Below are 22,574 nucleotides of genomic sequence, written 5' to 3'. Positions count from 1 at the left end.
CAAAAAAACCATGTGAATCTACCATTGATAAGGAGGCAATCTTTTATGTTTCCTTGTTGAATTTTTTTAATAATATTTTATTAATTTTCAAATTTTACATTTAAGTATTTAAAAAGCAATGTGGTGGCTGGGTTAATCAATAGTTTGATAACATATAAAAATCTTTAGTACAAATCTCAAGTTACAACATCAAATATTTCCTCTTTTTTCCCCTTAACATCTACTGTCTCGTATTTAAGCTAATATAGTTCTTATTATATCAACTCAGTAAAAACATCATTATTACATTTATCAATAAATTTTAGCTTATACATATCTTAATTACTTTTTACATTCAATCTTCATAAATAATGCATATCCTATTATTATTTTTCCCAATTTTTAGCTTCCCATGAATATTCCAATTTAACATTTGATATTTATAATTTTCAGGCTTTAGGTAACTAAAATTTCCCTTATCTTAATTCATAACAGAATCTAATATTCAAAATACACATTTTATCTTTTTGAATATAGTCTTCTATTTCCTAAAAGTTATCTATTTCCCACCATATTAAATCATCTACTTAATAATACAATATCCCCTTTAATAAATCAAAACCATTATATATATTGCCTGGGTTAGTCAATAAATCAAACATATTCATAATAATTATTATTTTTCTTTTAGGTCTAATTTTTAAATGTTAAACAGATAAAATTCTTATTTTCAACTAATTTCCAAATATTTTAAATCTAATGACCAAAATTCCCCTTATCTCAATTTAACCCTCTAATTAATAATATGAAATGCCCTCTAATAAATCAAAACCCTAATTTTCTTCAGCCTAATTCTGGCTTTCTTCCTTTGCCAACTACCCTTCCATATCAATGCTTTTAGATCATCCAGTAGATCTCCCTCTATATTATATATGTTATTTGAAATAAAGGAGACCATTTAATTGCCATTTTTGGAAGGGCTAGCCCATTTGTATTCATTAAGTTGTCTCCCTATTATTCCAATTCCCCATGATTGCCCTGATATATTTATCTTCCATTCAATCTGTTCTTCTTTCTCAAATCTCTTCTGATTTATATAGAAAGTCTTTTCCATTTTCAGTGTTGTCACTCCATTTTCTGGATTTTCCATTAACTGTATTTGTTGGTCTAAGCTGACATCTTGTTCTTTTATGTTAGGTCTTATTTTATCACAAGCTGAAAGAATGGTTTCATGTATTGCTTTCAACATGGAAAGCATCTTTTCCTGGTCTTCATCCATATTCTTTTAATAATGTGTTAAGTTGAAGACTTTAAAATCAGATGTTAAAAATAATTTTATAACTAGGTATGGGACCTCTCTTTCACATGTTTATAAATAGTCTTTATAGTAGAAGTTGTTTGTCAAGCAAGATGTTATAGTCCAAGGTATTTCATCATCTCATATAGTAGCCAATGTTCCTCAAATAAAGAAATAGGAAGGCAGTTCCCCACATATAACTCTGAAAGTCAGTAAAGGTTTACAATCATAGTAGGCCAGTTATACAACCTAGCTGTTCTCTTTACAGCTCAGTTTCTCACAGGTGGTGTCAAGGTCAAAAGAGTCTTATCTAATGTCTGGGCTTTGAACCAAGTCTCTTTTAGGAAATAACAAGTGGTAATACCAAATGTCACCACAAGATGTCAGCAATGCCATTTAAAGTTTTTTAAGTCCAAAATTTTTATAATCCTTTTTCCAATTTTATTTCTTTTTTGTAGATAAAAGCAAAAGTCTTCAATAAAAATAAGAAAATTTGTGGTCCCCAAGTTTCAGGAATATATAAATCCAATTAGATTAAAGTTGTTCTTTTAGTGCTTTAATTCCCCTGGGTAGTCAGTTGCCATTATTCTTAGAGGGTGGGATAGAAATTCCCTTCCCTCTCTCCTCACAGCGGGAAAGCTACTTTGGGCAGCTTTTACAGGAAAAGAAAATACTTAGGATAAAGAGAAGATTGGATCTCACCCAGTTTCATCTGTGTTGCTTTCCAAGTGGTTGGTGGTGAGTTTGACTTTGGCTGTCTGCAGCCTAGTGACAAGCCATATTACTATGGCCAGTCTTTCCTCCACCAGTTTGGAGGGCTGCCCCAGATCGAGCAGAAGGGCTGCTGTCCTCCCACGATCAAGCGGGAGTCCCCTCCTTGCTCATCGCCCTTAGAGGGTGACTTTCGACCCTTTCCAGGGTCCTCCAGCGAAGCGAAACTGAATGCGGAAGACGGAGCTTGCCTTCCAGCGGCCGTGGCGGCTGTGATGGCAAACCGGAAGTCCCTTGTTGAATTTTAAAACATGCATATCCTTGTTCACTTATTTCCAAATATTATGTAGCTATATTATTCATACACATTAAATTTATACCTTGTCTTTTCATTAAAACAAACCAGTGCTGCTAATAATAGCTACTTGCGGATAGAATCTAGAATTGCAATTCAGATGTTAAATATATTAAAAGGGATTAAAGTACATTAATAATTCTACCTGCTTGAAATCTTTACACTGATTTTGTGTCATTTTTAAACAAGCTGTGACCTGGAGAGTCTGATTGCAGTCAAAGATAACAGCAAGGAGGGGTAAGTATTCACTTCTTGTATACCGTAGATATTTAGTAATTAATTTGTACTACTTCCACCATTCTTGACACAGCAGAAAAATGTTCAGGTAATCCTTAGAGAAGAGTGGTACAGTTAGAATCGGAATTTCTGTTGGTAAGCAATGTGGATGTAAAGTATAATGGTATTGCTTGTTTCTAAGTTGATTATCTGTTCCAGGATCTTCCCAGATATTGATATCAAACTGATTGGTCTGTAATTTCCTAGATCCATTTTTCCCCCTTTTTTGAAGATTGGAATCACATCTGCTCTTTTCCAGTTTTATGGTAGAGAATAGAATAGAATAGAATAGAATAGAATAGAATAGAATAGAATAGAATAGAATAGAATAGAATAGAATAGAATAGAATAGAATAGAATAGAATAGAATAGAGCTGGCAGGAACTTTGGAGGTCTTCCAGTCCAGCCCCCTGCTCAAGCAGGAGAACCTATACCATTTCAGACAAGTGACTGTCTAGTCTCTTCTTAAAACTCTCCAGGGATGGAGCGCCCACGATTTCTGAAGGCAAGCTGTTCCACTGGTTAATTGTCCTCTCTGTTAGGTTTCTCCTTAATTCCAGGTTGCTTCTCTCTTTGGTCAGTTTCCAACCATTGTTTCTTGTCCCGCCCTCTGGTGCTTTGGAGAATAGTTTGACCCCCTCTTCTTTGTGGCAACCCCTCAAATACTGGAATACTGCTATTATGTCATCCCTATTTCTTCATTTCCTTAGACTAGCCAAACCCAAGTCCTGCAGCCGTCCTTCATATGTTTTAGTCTCCAGGCCTTTGATCATTTTAGTTGCTATTTTAGTTCCCTGGTACTCCAAGATTTTTGAAAGATATGGTTTAGTGGTTACGAGATTATTCAGCTTCTTCAGAAATCTAGGATGTAATCAATCTGAACCTGGTTATTTGAACTCACCTAAAGGGGACAGGTATTGTCTTACCACTTTCTACTACTATTCCTAATCTGTCTGCCATGGTGCTGCTTTTGATAGGACGAACTATTTTTTTTCTTTTGTGTAAATGCAAAGAATGTATTAAGTAGTTCCACTCCATCTTTTCCCATTAGCGGTCCAATCATTTCCTTGACTTCTTTCTGTTTTATATATGTTAAAAATAAATTGAATTTTTTAAATATTTATTACAAGTCTTAGGTTCATTTTGAGCCTTAGCTTTCCTGATTTCATCTTTGCAGTTTCAGGCTATTTGCTGGTATTCTGCTTTAGTTAGATAGATACCCTTCTTCCCACTTTTTATAGTCTACCTGGATGACTGAAAATCTTCATTGACAAGATTGATATTATGTCCTTCTTTTCTTGCCAGGAACACTTGCACAGAGTACATGCTTGGTAGGATGTAGCCAATTAGGTATTTGACTTTGGCTATCTCTATAATGTAATTCATATGAATAACTCTCCTTAGTGTTGTAGTATTTAAACCTGCTTTGCTAATCTCTTTCTGAGATTAGAGCTGTAGTGGTGCAGTGGTTAGAATGCAGTATTGTAGGCTGACTCTGTCCACTGCCAGGAATTTGATCCTTACTGGCTCAAGGTTGACTCAGCCTTCCATCATTCCGAGGTCAGTAAAATGAGGACCTAGATTGTTGGGGACAATATGATGACTCTAAACTGCTTAGAGAGGGCTGTAAAGCACTGTGAAGTGGTATATAAGTCTAAGTGCTATTGCTATTGCTTTGAAAATGCTCATACGTATACAGTGCTTCCGTACTTAACAAGTTTCTACTGTAATTTGCAGATCATATAAGGTAAGTAAGATAGAAAAAATTATAAGACTCCATTTGCTTGAAGGAAGCTATGCCTTTCCCTTATGCCTTTATATCAGTTTAACTTTACAATATATTAAAAATAAATTACTGTTGTTTCATCTTTACAGAAACCAAGATCTGGATGACTTCATCATAGTGAATTGTACATTTGAGCCAAGTGACATGAGGTGAGTTTTGCAGCCACAGTGGTCCTTTGTATTACATTTTTAATCTAGTGTTAAAAACAATAGCTTTCATTATACATCCCAGTCCCCATCTGGCAAAACCCCGAGTAAATCTTGCATTATTTTATTTATATCCTTTAAGTATCTTTTCTGTACTAATAAATGGTATCAAACTTTTATTGTGATAAAAAATCAGCGCACAAAATGTTTTTTCCTGTGTGTCTGTACATTAGATAACTTAATTTAAATTTAATTTAAAATATGAATTATAAAATTAATTACAGCAGCTCAGGCCGGGAGGTTGTTATGCAAAAGGGAGGCAGTCCTGTAGCAACACTCCAAACTGATCTTGTGAGCCTAGCTTCAGGAACAGCACCTCACAGCCAGAAACATTGGGCGCAACACCCCTGAAGGCCAAGAGAGTTTGTCAGATGACCACTGCAACCCCACCTGTCCTGCCCTGAGGTCTTGGCTGATGCCAAATCTTAAACCCAGCTGGACACATTTCTGAGATTGGGCCTCCCTTTCTGGAGTCACCCAAGTTGTGATGATACATGCCAGGTCAGCTTGCTCCTCCTCAATAGGGTTTTGAATGAGGGGAACTCTATTATTGACCAACCTGGTATTCACCACCAGCAGCCAGACCACGGAGCTTCCAAGGGGATGCTGTCCAGTGACTAGGAGTGAGCTCAGGGAACTTGGATACATTGGGAGCATCTTCTCCTGTATCAACCTGATCTCTGGCTTCCATTAACAACTCATGCCCACCATCTTACTAATAAATAAAGGACTTGGAACCACAAGAAGGAAGGAGGTTCTTGGGGACAGTTTAAATTAAATTCACAATATTAACTTTGTTTTAACAATAAGCAATAACTTGAATTCCCAAGGCTGACCTGTATTTTGTGTTCCACAGATCTGTGATCTGTATTCTACAGATCAGTCAAGCCATCAAAACAGTATTGCCAAGAGATGATATGGGAGATTTCCCAAGGATGTAGTGTATAGGAAGCTATCAAGTGCCTGACTGAGCTATTTTAACCAGTCCTGTACCTGCAGAGATTTTTATGAGCTATCAGTCTACATCTGATCAAGGAATGATTTTCCTTGATAACAGTCACATGGATCTCTTCCAGATATATAGCTGTACTTGAAAAGAAAACTACATTTACTATCTTCCCTATTTGGTGTGTTGGACCAAATATTATTTGGGACAGGTTCTTAGTCATGAAATCATGACTGAAGACGCTGAAATCTTCCAGAACAAGCAGTTCAGATTCATATAACACCACATACAAATTTACCCTAGTTAGCCTAGGAAAAGTGTTAAGCATAGGCAGCATACAACAATTTCCCAGTGCTGTCTTGACTATCCAAAGACTGCAGCATGTATTCAGAATTGGCAGGCAGAAGTGTTAGTCAGATTGAGTTGAGATCACCCACCACCCATCTTAATTGTCCAGAGTGGCCTACTAGCTGAAACTGGGACAGAGGAACTATCCAGGGTTCTGATGGTCAAGGGTCTATAATACAGATAGTTCTTGATTTACAATCATTCATTTCGTGACCATTCAAAGTTACTGAAAAAAGTGACTTATGACTGTTTTTCACACTTAAAGCCATTGCAACATCCCTACGGTCACATAATCAAAATTTGAACGCTTAATAACTGGTATGTATTTTATATTTATGTTAGTTGCAGTGTCTTGGGGCCATGTGATCACCTTTTGCAACCTTCTGACAAGAAAAATCAGTTGGGAAGTGATTCACTTAACACCAATGGCAAGAAAGGTCATAAAATGGGCAAACCTCATGTAACTTTACTTATCTTCCTTAGCAATGGAAACTTTGGGCTCAACATTTGGGCTCAGTTGTGGTCACAAGTGAAGAACTACCTATATTACTAAGCTGTGATTTTGCCAGCACAATTAATCTTGGAAAACAGTGGATATTTTGAATGTCTATGGAGAAAGCACCTTAGGGAGTGGATATTTTAAAGGTAAAGGTAAAAGGTAAAGGTTCCCCCTCATGTGCGTGCTAGTCGTTTCCGACTCTAGGGGCCGGTGCTCATCTCCGTTTCAAAGCCGAAGAGCCAGCGCTTGTCCGAGGACATCTCCGTGGTCATGTAGCCAGCATGACTAGACGCCAAAGGCGCATGGAACGCTGTTACCTTCCCACCGTAGTGGTCCCTATTTTTCTACTTGCATTTTTTACGTGCTTTCGAACTGCTAGGTTGACAGAAGCTGGGGCGAGTAACAGGCGCTCACTCTGTTATGCGGCACTCGGGATTCGACCCGCCAAACTGCCGACCTTCTGATCGACAAGCTCAGTGTCCTAACCCACTGAGCCACCGCGTCCCTGTGGATATTTTACTAGCAGCTAATTAGGCACTAGGGACGTGGTGGCTCAGTGGGTTAGGATGCTGAGCTTGTCGATCAGAAGGTCGGCAGTTTGGCGGGTCAAATCCCGAGTGCCGTGTAACAGAGTGAGCGCCTGTTACTCGTCCCAGCTTCTGCCAACCTAGCAGTTCGAAAGCACGTAAAAATGCAAGTAGAAAAATAGGGACCACTCCGGTGGGAAGGTAACAGCGTTCCGTGCGCCTTTGGCGTGTAGTCATGCCGGCCACATGACCACGGAGACGTCCTCGGACAAGCGCTGGCTCTTCGGCTTTGAAACGGAGATGAGCACCGGCCCCTAGAGTCGGAAACGACTAGCACGCATGTGCGGGGGAACCTTTACCTAATTAGGCACTGAGGATCTTTTGACCTTTTTGGTTAGGCCAGGGGTAAGCAACCTTGGCTCTTTTATGACTCATGGACTTCAACTCCCAGCTGGCTCAGGAATTCTGGGAGTTGAAGTCCATGAGTCATAAAAGAACCAAGGTTGCCTATCCCTGGGTTAGGCTGTAGCCTGCCTTCCCTTCTATACAAAAGCCCAGTTTTATCATTCCCATGTGTGTTTACTCCAACCCATTATCTACTCCTCATTTTCATTCCCTTTCTGAGTACATCTCTTAACACTAGGCCACAGCCAACCTGCAGTTTTCCTTCTTGCCATGCAATGGCCTACCTGTTCTCCTGGCGCTTGCATAAACATGGAGAAATACAAACGAGGTGTCCCTTGGCTCCATTTAAGGGACTAACAGGTTTTCAAAGGGTTTCTCACATATCTGAGTGCCAGAACAGTGTTCCTTGTATCCCCAAATTCTTTGCTGGTGCAAACCTGAGCACAGAGATCGGAGCAAGCAAGCAAATAACCAATCCTGTGAAAACTCTTTTCCACAGGTATCAAGTGCACAAAAATATACAAGCAGCAAACTGCCTTTTTTTTGTTTTGCCTTAACAGATCCCAAGGCCTACACAATCTCATCGAAGTGAATCATAGGTCTAGTCAGCTCAGAAAGGAGTAAGTTTCAAATCTGAAAGCTGTATTACATTCTGAATCTAGTAAGAAAATTGTAAAATTTCATGTTCTTCCTTATTCCACCTTCCTCCCCCAAACTCTAGTGAATCTTATGATGGCTAAGGGTGTTAAGTCAATTTCTACTTCCTTATGAATCTGTAACCTTTATTGTACCATGGGCATCCACAGAGAAATTAAAAAAGTGAAGTTGGCAGTTGCTTCCACATGATTAAGTCTACAACTTTTATTAAGTGCATGGGATGTCAAAAAACATACAAAAGAGGTTGAGGTTCACTATTGGCATAGCTGCTGCATGGAAATTTAATTGATTTTAATAGGTGGTATAGGTAGTAGCTGCGAAAGGGATTTAGATTTCTAAAAATGGGCCACCACTTATGTATGAGCCAGCAGTGTGCTACAGCTGCCAGAAAAGCCAAGGCAGTTCAAGGCTGCATCAACTGAAGTATAATATCAAGATCACAAGAAGTATCCCTCTGTACTACACTAGCGAGGCCACAGTTGGAATACTGTATGCAGTTCTGATCACCATGATACAAAAAAGATGCTGAGACCCAAGAAATAGCGCAGAGAAGAGCAACTAAGATGATAAGAAGTCTGGAGGCTAAATCGTGTAATGAACATTTGAGGGAACTAGGTGTGTCTAGCCTAATGAAGAGAAGGATCAGTGTGACTTGATAACTGTCTACCAGTACTACCAGGGATTGTCTGTCAGGCCCAGGAAATTAGGAGCCAGGATAGAGTTCAAAGGCATTATGGGTTTATGTCATGCAACTTAAACACAAGAATCTAATCTACTAATGGTCAAGGCATATTGACACCAGATAAGAGTCAGCGGACCTCAAGGGTGGCTGGACTTAGGTCTCTTATGGGGTATAGTGATTCCAAACTGATAATCCATTTGACCCCACCCTCAGGCTCAGCTGTCATCTCCTTCCCTGCCCCAAAGAACAGGAAGTTGGCTTACTCTCTAAAGCACCTGAGAACAGTACAAGAAGCAATGGATGGAAACTTGTTAACAGTTTGCCTTCTGGAGTTCTGGGATGCTCCATAGTTGGAGGTTTTCAAGAAAAGATTGGACATTCATTTGTCCAGGATGATATAAGAGCCATATTCATTTGTCCAGGATGATATAAAAGCCATGGTGGCGCATTGATTAGAATGCAGTATTGCAGGCTAATTCTGCTGACTGCCAGCTGTCAGCAGTTCAGCAGTTCGAGTCTCTCCCGCTCAAGGTTGACTCAGCCTTCCATCTTTCTGAGGTCGGTGAAATGAGGACCCAGATTGTTGGGGGCAATATGCTGACTCTGTAAACCACTTAGAGAGAGATGTAAAGCACTGTGAAGTCTAAGCGCTATAAGGACTCCAGCCTTGGGAAGGGGCTGGACTAGAAGACCTCCAAGGTCACTTCCAGTCCTAGGGTTCTATGATTCCTAAGCTCATTTTACTCAAAAGGTCAAACTCTTTGGTACTTTGGACTTTCTGATTTCCATTCTCATCTTCCTCCCCACAAAGTGGGTGACTGTGGGCCAATCTGTCTCTCAGCCTTCGGAAGAAGGCGAGGGCAAACTACTTCTGAATTGTTACCAAATAAATTCCAAGGACCTGGAGAGGCAGTTGTCAGGAGTCAATGCTGACTCAAACGCACACAAAAAAAATGTAAAAATGTGTGTGTGTGCATGTACATGTGAACCGATATAAATTTAACAGATATGTGTAGAAGCTAAACTGATATATTTTTATGCTCTAGCAGTATTCTTGTTTTTGACATCTGATTTCTACAAATAAGGATTAAAATGTTTTTAATTGCTGCCAAATTATTTGACTATATTGGTAATATAAGGTTAATGCATTTTAGATTTTTACCTAATTGTTTTGATTACAAATAAGGAGAAAAGCCTCTTTGAATCAATACTATAATTTGTGCATGCTGTGATTTTTGTTCTTTATTATTTCGTTTTATATAGTGCTATTGAAACAAGGAATATTTTCTGAAATGTGTGAAGCCAAATAAACATTTTTTTTCTTGACAAAGGTAGTCCTCCACTTACAACAGTTTGTTTAGTGACCGTTCAAAGTTTCAATGACACTGAAAAACGTGACTTATGACTGTTTTTCATAGTTAGTTTGCTCCATCCCCATGATCATGTGATCAAAATTCAGATGCTTGGCAACTGGTTCATGTTTATGACCATTGCTGTGTCCCAGGATCACGTGATCCCCTTGTGCGACCTTCTGACAAGCAAAGTCAATAGGGAAACCAGATTTGCTTAACAACAATCACCTGCAGTGATTCATTTAACAACTGTGGCAAGAAAAGTCCTAAAATGAGACAAAACACACTTAACAAATGTCTCATTTAACAATAGAACTTTTGGGCTCACTTGTGGTCATAAGCCGAGGACTACCTATATTTGGGATTCTTCTCTTTCTCTAGGTTTAAATTGGCTAACAAACAATGCAGATAAACCCAATATTGTTAGTAATATATTAAAAGCAATCAAAACATAGTATTTCAATTATATTATCTGTCTACTTTCATTTCTAAAGTGGCATAATCTGGACACTTTCTTTAAAATCAAAGTTAAAACTGATCATGGTTTTGGTTCCAGTTCAGTATCTAGGGGGAAAGAAAACATAGAATATTCCAATGATAAGAAATTTTCTGGCTTTACTAAATTTGAAAGAACCAAAGCATGCATTATGCAACAATGCATTATTAAACTTTTTTTATCAGCAACAATATTTCATACCACATCAATCTCCCTGTTATTTTTCAGGGTTTCACCTCTAGCAGAAGTTTCTGCTAGTCATCAGTGGGCACATTACTCACAAACTTAAAACACTTTCTTACTCTTGCAAAGTTACCCTCATGTAATAAGATCAAAGCATAGGCTTTAGAGACTAGTAGTTCCTCCTCCTGCTTTGTCTCTGTATTAGACAAAATTCAAACACTATGTAGAATAAATTACTTTGGTTTTTCTTTCATATTAGCAGATGTCAGGATTTGGAGAATCTCATCGAAGTGAATCGTATATCAAACCAGGAAGGCACATTGTAAGTTCTACATTGTACAGCTGAATTAGGCAACTACATTATATTAATGAATCTAGTTCTGAAAAGTTAACTCGTTCTTTTAAAATGTTATGAATCAAATATTGGTGACAGTTATCTTATTAGGCATTCCTTCGTAAACCTAGAAATGCTATAGTTTCTTACTGAATTGTTAATACCTACAGTACAAATGAAACTTTGCTTTAAAGGACTGATTGGGAGTAAAAGTCAAAGAGATATTCACAAATATCTTTTTAATATGAAAATGTATCATTGAGGTGTTTTGCATCATTTATGTGATTTCACTATGTGAAGGACTATAAATAGTCAAAAAACAAAGTTGCGCCATTTGCATCTATGATCAAATGTGCGCTTGGAGAAACAGTGGGGGAGGGTTTGGGCAACACACAGCTTTCCCAGAGAGAGGTCCAGATGAAGAGACTGTGGAGTCCTGAGCTGGATGCAGGAATTGGAAAGAAATCCAGGGTAGCCACAACCTAGATCTGTTAGGAACTAGTACAGGGGTTCCCAACCTCCGGTCCTTGGACCAGAACCAAGCTGCAGCATTCCAGAAACGGGGCTATGCAAACAAGAGAAGCCCCATCTGCAGGATGCAGGCAGCATATGAAACCACGCCCCCTCCAGTCCGCAGAAAACCTCTTTCCACGGAACAGTCCCTGGTGCCCAAGAGGTTGGGGGTCACTGATCTAGTAGATCAGAAAGTTACAGCTTTAGTTTGACAACACTTAGGTATAAGCAAATAAATGATTAAACTCTGTTGGACTTGGCCAGGGGTCTTCAAACTTGACATTTTATGACTTGTGGACTTCAACTCAGCCAGTGTGCATGCTGGCTGAAGAATTCTGGGAATTGAAGTCCACAAATCATAAAATGGCCAAGTTTGAAGACCCTTGGACTTGGCTTATGTGACAGCTTCACACAAAGATCATAAATTATTTTATTTGCATAATTACTTCATTATGCAAGTGATACAAATCATTATAGAAGATCTATTGCATTCAAAGTTAATTATACTGAGATGCGATAAATCAAGGTTTCACTGAATATACAGTTTCTCCTTGCAAACATTGTAACTATAATGCACATTTACAATAAATTGTTAAATTTATATTCCATCTTTTCGCCAAAAACAATGTTCAAGTTAAGCAATAATAAAATGCTACTATAAAGAATTCAATATTAAATAGTAAAACAAATACATTAAAATAAATTAAAATCTTCTGCTCAATAATTATTGAAATCTCTGCAGTCCCTTGTGCTTACCTTATTTTATTCCCAAATCAGCTCTGACCTGGACAGTTTCATTGAAGTCAAAGATAAAAACAATCAAAGGTAAGTCTGTACTTCCAGTTTGTAACTTTTAGTTTGCTGTGGTTAGACACAAATGTGGTATAACTTGAGCAGGAAAATACAAAATGTGAAACCAAACAGAAAAATCACAACTACAAGTAGTCCTTGACTTACAACCATTTGTTTAGCAACAGTTCAAAGTTAAGACAATACTGAAACAGTGACTTATAACCCACCCTCAAAGTTATGACTACTGTACAACCCCAGTGGTCACATGATCATGATTAGCATAGTTTGCAACCAACTCCCATTTACAAGGGCAATTCGGAAATAAACCTCCGTTTGGTTATCAATGACAGACACTCGCAGATACAAAACCTTTATTGTACACATTAGAAAACAACAACATTACATTACTTTTTGACATAATGGCCATTCAGATTGAGGCCCTTGTCATAATGTCTTACAAGGTTTGAAATTCCTTAGTAGCGCCAAATCTGACCTATGGGAGGGGTGATCAAAAACATCCCAATGGAACTGCTTCAAACGTTCTTGGGTGCATCTAGCGGTGTGCGGGCGAGCATTATCGTGAACCACCACCACACCGGAAGTCAACATGCCCCGATGCTTGTTATGGATGGCTCGTCTGAGTTTTCATAATGTTTCACAGTAGACTTCTGAATTGATGGTCAAACCATGCTCCATGAACTTCACTAGCAGTACTCCTTTGGCATCTTCACATTTGGCGGGATTTTCTATGGCACCATTTCGGGTGTGGTGTTGGTTCACGATAATGCTCACCCGCACATCGCTAGATGCACCTAAAAACTTTTGAAGCAGTTCCGTTGGGATGTTTTTGATCGAACCCCCCCAATAGCTCAGATTTGGTGACTACTAAGGAATTTCAAGCTTTGTAAGATGTTATGACAAGTCCCTCATTTTGAATGGCGATTACGTCGAAAAGTAATGTAATGTTGTAGTTTTCTTTTTTATATATATATTCAATTTTATTTTCCCATTTCTTCCACAAACAAGTCAACAAATATATCGCTATACATAAATACATACACGTAAGTTTGGGTGCTGCACGTCCATTTCCCCTTTCACTGTATCCACCCTCCTTCTCTCTCTTCCCTCTTCTCTACTTTCTTTCTCCCTTTCTCCTTTCTTTCCTACTTCCCTCTTCTTCCTCTCCTCTTTCCCTTACCACTCCACTCCTGTTTCTCCCTTCTCTTCCTCTTTCCCTCCAACCTTCCTACTTCCTCCCCCCTCTTCTACTCTCTTCCCCCTCTCCTCTCCTTTCTTCCCTCCCATTCCTCTTCCGATACAATTCAGGGGTGATGTCCGAGCAGCTCCTCTCCTTGGATTTTCAATGTCTATATTAGGTATGATAATATCCTTATCTCCTCATTTTTCTTCCATCTAAATTAGTGTTAGCTGTCTTTTAAGCATATTCTCTTTTTCACCCACTCATAAAATTTTCCCAAAATTTCATAATACTCTGACTCTGTCTTATCTTTAATTATCATTGTTAATCTATTCATTTCCACACATTTCATTATTTTCCTGATCACCTCTTCTTCTGGAGGAGCTTTCAGTGCCTTCCAGTTTTGTGCAAACACAGTCCTAACTGAAGTGGTTATATGAATAATCAAATATGTGTTCTCTTTGCTATATTTCTCTGGTAAAATACCCAACAGGAATATTTCTGGTCTTAATTCTATACGTTGTTGTATCATCTTTTCTATCCATGATTTGATTATGTTCCAATAGGTTTTAGCTTCTGCACACGTCCACCACATATGATAGAAAGAGCCTGGTATTTGATGGCATTTCCAACATTTCATAGATCTGTCCTTAAACATTTTAGCTAGTTTTTCTGGAGACATATGCCATCTGTAGAACATCTTGTACATATTTTCTTTATATGCTGTTGCCATTGTCAGTTTATAGTTTCTTTCCCACAATTGCTGCCATCTATCTTATTCAATCGTATATTCAAAATTTCTTGACCATTTTATCATTGACTCCTTAACTTGCTCCTCCTCTAATTCCCTATATAATAAGTAGCTATACATTTTTTAAATCCATTTTTCTTCAGTTCCCGTATTTCATCTAACTCTGTTCTCCCCAAATTAAAACCATCTATTTTAGCATCTTTTTCCTATCTAGATTGTATTTGCGTTCTCATGTACCAATCCATCTTTATTCCTTGTTCCTCTAATTGTTGTTTGGTTTTCAGCTTCCCCATATCTGTTAGTAAAAGGTAAAGGTAAAGGTAAAGGTTCCCCCGCACATGCGTGCTAGTCGTTTCCGACTCTAGGGGCCGGTGCTCATCTCAGTTTCAAAGCCGAAGAGCCAGCGCTTGTCCGAGGATGTCTCCGTGGTCATGTGGCCGGCATGACTAGACACCAAAGGGGCACAGAACGCTGTTACCTTCCCACCGTAGTGGTCCCTATTTTTCTACTTGCATTTTTACATGCTTTCGAACTGCTAGGTTGGCAGAAGCTGGGATGAATAACAGGCGCTCACTCTGTTACGCGGCACTCGGGATTTGACCCGCCAAACTGCCGACCTTCTGATCGACAAGCTCAGCGTCCTAACCCACTGAGCCACCGCGTCCCTTATCTGTTAGTAGGTCTTTATATCTTATAATGTTTCCCATGTTAAACATATTGGGGTGTATTAACGCTTCCATCATTGATAGCCAATCTGGAATCCTCAAGTAATGCTCCCTCTTTATTTTCTCCCAAACCATCAATAAAGAATTTCTGATATAATGTCTCTGGAAATAGCTGTGTATTCTATTTTCCCCATACCATATGAACCAATGCCATCCCAACTGTAAATCATGTCCCTCTAATGTCAATAATCTAGTATTCCTCAGTAATTCTCTCATCCATGACATTAGTGCAGCCTGGTAATATAATTTCCAATTAGGTAAGCTAAACCCACCTCTGAGTCTTGCATCCTGTAACATTTTTAAATTAATCCTTGCCTTTTTCCCCTGCCAAATATATTTCAAAATTATTTTATTTAGCCCCTCAAAATATTTCTTTTCCAATCTTATTGGTATTGTTGAAAACAAAAACAACAATCGTGGTAATATATTCATTTTGATTATTGCAATCCTGCCCATTAATAATAGTTGCACCTTTTTCCATTTATCCAAATCTACTTCGATTTGTCTTTTCAATTTGTAATAGTAATCTTCTTTAACTGTTGTACATCTTACTGTCAGGTGAATCCCCAGATATTTTACCTTCTTTACAATCTGTATCTCTAACTTTCCCATCCATTCTTTTTTTTGTTTTTCAGTAATATTTTTCACTAACATTTTTGTTTTATCTTTATTAATCTTCAAACCTGCTACCTCACCATATTTTTCTATTTGTTCTATTAATACAGGTCCTGTCACTAGTGGCTCCTCCAAGATAAATACTAAATCATCTGCGAAAGCTTATAGCTTATATTCTTCTCTCTTAACTTTCATACCTTTTATATCCTTATTCTGTCTTATAGTTCTAGTTAGTATCTCTAGTGTTAATACAAACAGTAATGGGGATAAAGGGCATCCCTGCCTTGTTCCCTTCATAATGTTAATCTTTTCAGTCATATCTCCATTTATCATTATTTTGGCTATTTTGTAAATTGCTAAAATTACATTTATAAATTTCTCCCCAAAATCCATAATCTGTAGTTGTCTTATCATGAATTGCCAATTCACATTGTCGAATGCTTTCTGTGCATCCAAAAACATCAATGCCATCTGTTTTTCAGGATGTGTTTCATAATATTCTAATGTGTTTAATATAATTCGCATATTGTCTCTAATCTGTCTTTTGGGCAGGAACCCATTTTGATCCATATGTATAAATTCGTTTAGGAACTTTTTAAGCCTTTCGGCCATGATTGATGCAAATATTTTATAGTCCACATTCAGCAAGGAAATTGGTCTATAGTTCTTTATTTTCTGTATTTCCGTTTCTTCCTTTGGTATCAGGGTAATAAGTGCTTCTGACCACGAATCTGGTATCTTAGCTTCAGAGAGGAGTTCATTATAGAGTTCCAGCATTACATTGCCTAACAGTTTCTGCAATGTTCTATATAGTTCCGCTGGTAGCCCATCTGGTCCTGGTGTTTTGCCATTCTTTTGTTTTTTAATTGCTTCTGTTAATTCCATCATTGTTATTTTCTCTTCTAGTAGCTTTTTAAATTTCTCTGGTACTTTAGGTATCTCTGTTTTTTCCAAGAATTGTTTTATTCTATCATCTGAAACTACTTGTTGCTTACATAAATTCTCATAATATACCCACGCTATTTTTTTCTTTTCTTCATTCCGGTGTTATAAAGTCCCCTCGGCATCTTCCAGTTGTTTAATTCATCTCTTCTCTTTCTCCTTTTTAATTTTATATGTCAACCATCTCCTTGGTTTGTTTGCATGTTCAAAAAAGGTTTGTTTAGCTGCCTTTATTTTCCTTGCCACCTCTTCATTTTCTATTGTTCATTTTATGCTTGTTCAACTCCATTAATTTTTTTATCTTTTTGTTTTGTGTATCTTTCTGTAATTCTTTCTCAAGAGTCTTATATTCTTCCTCCAATTTTTCCCTAATTTGTCTTTTCTGTTTATTCTTTTCCCCCATATAAGATATAGCAAGTCCTCTCATGTACGCTTTCGCCGTATCCCAGACATTTTGAAGTGAGGTATCTTCTGTTTTGTTTTCCTTAAAGAATAAAGTCATTTCTTTTTCCATATATTGCTAGAAGTCTTTTTCATTCAATACAGTTTAATTTAATGTCCAAATTGTTCTTTTTTTTGTCCTTTCCATGTAATGGTGACTGGGTTGTGGTCCGCCCATATGCTTGTTTCTATGTTTATATTTTGTGTACTTGTAAATAAGTCTATTGATGTTCATATCATATCTATTCTCGACCAGGAAAGGTGTCTGTTAGAATAGAATGTATACTGCTTCTTTTCCGGATATTTTTCTCTCCAAACATCTAGTATATTTAATTCATCCACCATATTATGAAAAGATTTTGGAAGTGTTCTCCTTAGGGTCTTATTTTTTTTTGTCGTATTATAATCCAGCCTGGCCTTTACAATAGCATTGAAATCTCCAATCATACATATGCTTTCGAATTCCAATTCTATTATTTTCTGGTGTAATTTTGAATAGAAATTTTCTTGGTTTTCATTTAGGGCATAAATCGCTTCCAATAAAGTTTTTTTACAATTCATAATTACTTCCACCATTAAAATTCGCCCTTCTTCATCTGAATTTCAGTGACAAGTAAAGGTGAGTACAAAGGGAAAAGGAAAGAAAAAGAGAAGGAAAAAACCAAATATCCTTATATCTAAAAAAACAAAGAAAGAAATTAATCCATACAGGTTATGCTCTTTGTTTTTTTTTCAGAGTCTCTGTGCCTTAGTCCAAAAGAAAAAAAATCAAAGTAAAAAACAATCCACCATTCCGCAAACTAAAAAAAAAAGACTCTGTAAACTTCTTATCAGTGAGTTCAGCAGCTGTCACTCAAGGTCACTTACTCTCCCTTTTTTCCTTAAGCTTCAAAGGTATTCTCAGCCAAGATGCTTGATTCATTGCCTTCTTTTGCCTTCCATTGTTATCCACCACTGCAGTTCCAGGAGAGGAGCAGTTTAAAAATCCGCTCCCCTCCCCCACTTCTCCACGGCTTCAAATTCTTCTTATTCCCCCCCCCCCAGTTTCCAGCATTTAAGGATTCTCAATCTTCTCACCCAGGCAATCCTCCAAACCTACTTTCAAGATCTTCCAAGTGGCCACCCTAGCTTGTGATGGCTCGCAATGGCCGTCTGACAACCGCTGGTCCGGGAAGCTTCTGTTGGCTCTCCAGGAGGTTGTGATCCCTCCTGTGCTGCCAAAACTGTGCCTCCCTTCTTCACCGTCCCTACAGGACAGGTCTGATCTGTCTGAAACTCAGACAGATCCCCCAAACAGCTGAAAAGCAACAATCCTTCGGGAGCTTCCAAAGGATGTCGTCCCGTCATGGCACTGGCGCTCAACAAAACAAAACAAAACTCTTCTTTCAAAATGTTATGAATCAAATATTGGTGATAGTTATCTTATTAGGCATTCCTTCGTAAACCTAGAAATGCTATAGTTTGTTACTGAATTGTTAATACGTACAGTACAAATGAAACTTTGCTTTAAAGGACTGGGAGTAAAAGTCAAAGAGATATTCACAAATATCTTTTTAATATGAAAATGTATCATTGAGGTGTTTTGCATCATTTATGTGATTTCACTATGTGAAGGACTATAAATAGTCAAAAAACAATGTTGCGCCATTTGCATCTATGATCAAGCAAAGTCAATAGGGAAACCAGATTTGCTTAACAACAATCACCTGCAGTGATTCATTTAACAACTGTGGCAAGAAAAGTCCTAAAATGAGACAAAACACACTTAACAAATGTCTCATTTAACAATAGAAATTTTGGGCTCACTTGTGGTCATAAGCCGAGGACTACTTATATTTGGGATTCTTCTCTTTCTCTAGGTTTAAAGTGGCTAACAAACAATGCAGATAAACCCAATATTGTTACTAATATATTAAAAGCAATGGAAACAGAATATTTCAATTACATTATCTGTCTACTTTCATTTCTAAAGTGGCATAATCTAGACACTTTCTTTAAAATCAAAGTTAAAACTGATCATGGATAAGTCTCTGTTTTGGTTCCAGTTCAGTATCTAGGGGGAAAAAACATAGAATATTCCAATGATAAGAAATTTTCTGGCTTTACTAAATTTGCAAGTACCAAAGCATGCATTATGCAACAATGCATTATTAAACTTTTTTTTATCAGCAACAATATTTCATACCACATCAATCTCCCTGTTATTTTTCAGGGTTTCACCTCTAGCAGAAGTTTCTACTAGTCATCAGTGGGCACATTACTCACAAACTTAAAACACTTTCTTACTCTTGCAAAGTTACTCTCATGTAATAAGATCAAAACATAGGCTTTAGAGACTAGTAGTTCCTCCTCCTGCTTTGTCTCTGTATTAGACAAAATTCAAACACTATGTAGAATAAATTACTTTGGTTTTTCTTTCATATTAGCGGATGTCAGGATTTGGAGAATCTCATCGAAGTGAATCGTATATCAAACCAGGAAGGCACATTGTAAGTTCTACATTGTACAGCTGAATTAGGCAACTGCATTGTATTAATGAATCTAGTTCTGAAAAGTTAACTCGTTCTTTTAAAATCTTATGAATGAAATATTGGTGACAGTTATCTTATTAGGCATTCCTTCGTAAACCTAGAAATGCTATAGTTTCTTACTGAATTGTTAATACCTACAGTACAAATGAAACTTTGCTTTAAAGGACTGATTGGGAGTAAAAGTCAAAGAGATATTCACAAATATCTTTTTAATATGAAAATGTATCATTGAGGTGTTTTGCATCATTTATGTGATTTCACTATGTGAAGGACTATAAATAGTCAAAAAACAACATTGCGCCATTTGCATCTATGATCAAATGTGCGCTTGGAGAAACAGTGGGGGAGGGTTTGGGCAACACACAGCTTTCCCAGAGAGAGGTCCAGATGAAGAGACTGTGGAGTCCTGAGCTGGATGCAGGAATTGGAAAGAAATCCAGGGTAGCCACAACCTAGATCTCTTAGGAACTAGTACAGGGGTTCCCAACCTCCGGTCCGTGGACCAGAACCAGGCTGCAGCATTCCAGAAACGGGGCTGTGCAAACAAGAGAAGCCCCATCTGCAGGATGCAGGCAGCATATGAAACCACACCCCCTCCAGTCCGCAGAAAACCTCTCTCCACGGAACAGTCCCTGGTGCCCAAGAGGTTGGGGGTCGCTGATCTAGTAGATCAGAAAGTTACAGCTTTAGTTTGACAACACTTAGGTATAAGCAAATAAATGATTAAACTCTGTTGGACTTGGCCAGGGGTCTTCAAACTTGGCCTTTTATGACTTGTGGACTTCAACTCAGCCAGTGTGCATGCTGGCTGAAGAATTCTGGGAATTGAAGTCCACAAATCATAAAAGGGCCAAGTTTGAAGACCCCTGGACTTGGCTTATGTGACAGCATCACACAAAGATCATAAATTATTTTATTTGCATAATTACTTCATTATGCAAGTGATACAAATCATTATAGAAGATCTATTGCATTCAAAGTTAATTATACTGAGATGCTATAAATCAAGGTTTCACTGAATATACAGTTTCTCCTTGCAAACATTGTAACTATAATGCACATTTACAATAAAAATAAATTGTTAAATTTTTATTCCATCTTTTCGCCAAAAACAATGTTCAAGTTAAGCAATAATAAAATGCTACTATAAAGAATTCAGTATTAAGTATTAAAACAAATACATTAAAATAAATTAAAATCTTCTGCTCAATAATTATTGAAATCTCTGCAGTCCCTTGTGCTTACCTTATTTTATTCCCAAACCAGCTCTGACCTGGACAGTTTCATTGAAGTCAAAGATAAAAACAATCAAAGGTAAGTCTGTACTTCCAGTTTGTAACTTTTAGTTTGCTGTGGTTAGACACAAATGTGGTATAACTTGAGCAGGAAAATACAAAATGTGAAACCAAACAGAAAAATCACAACTACAAGTAGTCCTTGACTTACAACCATTTGTTTAACAACAGTTCAAAGTTAAGACAATACTGAAAACATGACTTATAACCCACCCTTCAAGTTATGATTACTGCACAACCCCTGTGGTCACATGATCGTGATTAGCATAGTTTGCAACCAACTCCCATTTACAAGGGCAATTCGGAAATAAACCTCCATTTGGTTATCAATGACAGACACTCGTAGATACAGAACTTTTATTGTACACATTAGAAAACAACAACATTACATTACTTTTCAACATAATGGCCATTCAGATTGAGGCCCTTGTCATAATGTCTTACAAGGTTTGAAATTCCTTAGTAGCGCCAAATCTGACCTATGGGAGGGGTGATCAAAAACATCCCAATGGAACTGCTTCAAACGTTCTTGGGTGCATCTAGCGGTGTGCGGGCGAGCATTATCGTGAACAACCACCACACCGGAAGTCAACATGCCCCGATGCTTGTTATGGATGGCTCGTCTGAGTTTTCATAATGTTTCACAATAGACTTCTGAATTGATGGTCAAACCATGCTCCATGAACTTCACTAGCAGTACTCCTTTGGCATCTTCACATTTGGCGGGATTTTCTATGGCACCGTTTCTGGTGTGGCGTTGGTTCACGATAATGCTCACGCGCACATCGCTAGATGCACCTAAAAACTTTTGAAGCAGTTCCGTTGGGATGTTTTTGATCGAACTCCCCCCAATAGCCCAGATTTGGTGACTACTAAGGAATTTCAAGCTTTGTAAGATGTTATGACAAGTCCCTCATTTTGAATGGCGATTACGTCGAAAAGTAATGTAATGTTGTAGTTTTCTAATGTGTATAATAAAAGTTCTATACCTGCGAGTGTTTGTCATTTTTAACCAAACGGAGGTTTATTTCCGAATTGCCCTTGTACAACGTTGCCACTTCCTGTGGTCAGATGATCACAATGTGTGACTTCCCTGTTTCCCACAAGCAAAAGCCAGATTTGCTTAATAACTGCACATTTCCCTTAAGGACCGTGTGATTTGTTTTACAGTCATAGTAAAAATAATAATAAAATTGGGTCTGGTTACGTGATGATTCACTTACTGACCGCATCACTTAACAGGCAAAATTCCAGGCCCAATTGTGGTTGTAAGTCAAGGATTACCTGTACACGAAAACCCTCCTACTGTTTTGCTCAGTTTCCAGAGTCTGTACCTGAGCACTTTTTAATCACATAATTCCTCCATTATGAAACTTTTATACATAAAGCTTCATCTATGAATTGAGATAATATATCACTTTTGCAGGCAGTCCAATACCAGAGGCATTTTGTAATCCAACAATACAATTTGTACATTATGTCAGGAGAAATTATTAGTTCTAAAAGTATTTTCTTATTCCTGCAAAGTTGCACTATTGATTGAATATCTTAGTAGGCATTGGTGTTGGCCTTCCTGTTCATTATAAGTCACCTAAAGTGCAACATGTGTTAAGAATAATTTTTTCTTGTTTTGGTTTCATTTTTGTAGGCCTCCAAGAGTTGAGTAAAGACAGCAAAGGAATTCATTAATTAATTAATGTGACAAAAGAAATCAGGCATTTGGATTATATCC

At 37.7% G+C, this 22,574-nt stretch overlaps 1 protein-coding gene across 5 annotated transcripts in view; it reads left to right on the top strand.

The window, feature by feature from the left end:
• SCEL (sciellin) overlaps nt 1-22,574 on the top strand; it is a 53,785-nt gene that overhangs the window by 24,496 nt on the left and 6,715 nt on the right. For 2 of the 5 annotated variants that reach the window (XR_014026425.1, XM_081327550.1), the window contains exons 8-14: nt 2,532-2,579; nt 4,494-4,553; nt 7,896-7,955; nt 10,965-11,027; nt 12,330-12,377; nt 19,443-19,505; nt 20,814-20,861. Coding sequence is in view for 4 of the 5 variants with exons in the window: in XM_081327550.1 (XP_081183676.1) it covers nt 2,532-2,579; nt 4,494-4,553; nt 7,896-7,955; nt 10,965-11,027; nt 12,330-12,377; nt 19,443-19,505; nt 20,814-20,861 (390 nt within the window). In the remaining variant the exon portion in view is untranslated. The remainder of the gene's footprint in view (nt 1-2,531; nt 2,580-4,493; nt 4,554-7,895; nt 7,956-10,964; nt 11,028-12,329; nt 12,378-19,442; nt 19,506-20,813; nt 20,862-22,574) is intronic. The other 3 variants (XM_081327551.1, XM_081327552.1, XM_081327553.1) reach the window with 3 other exon arrangements.

Source organism: Vipera berus (assembly GCF_964194415.1).
Source record: "Vipera berus genome assembly, chromosome: 4".
Classification (NCBI taxonomy): Eukaryota; Metazoa; Chordata; class Lepidosauria; order Squamata; family Viperidae; genus Vipera; species Vipera berus.
Note: the sequence above shows the minus strand (reverse complement) of the source record. Positions and strands in the feature narration are given on the sequence as shown.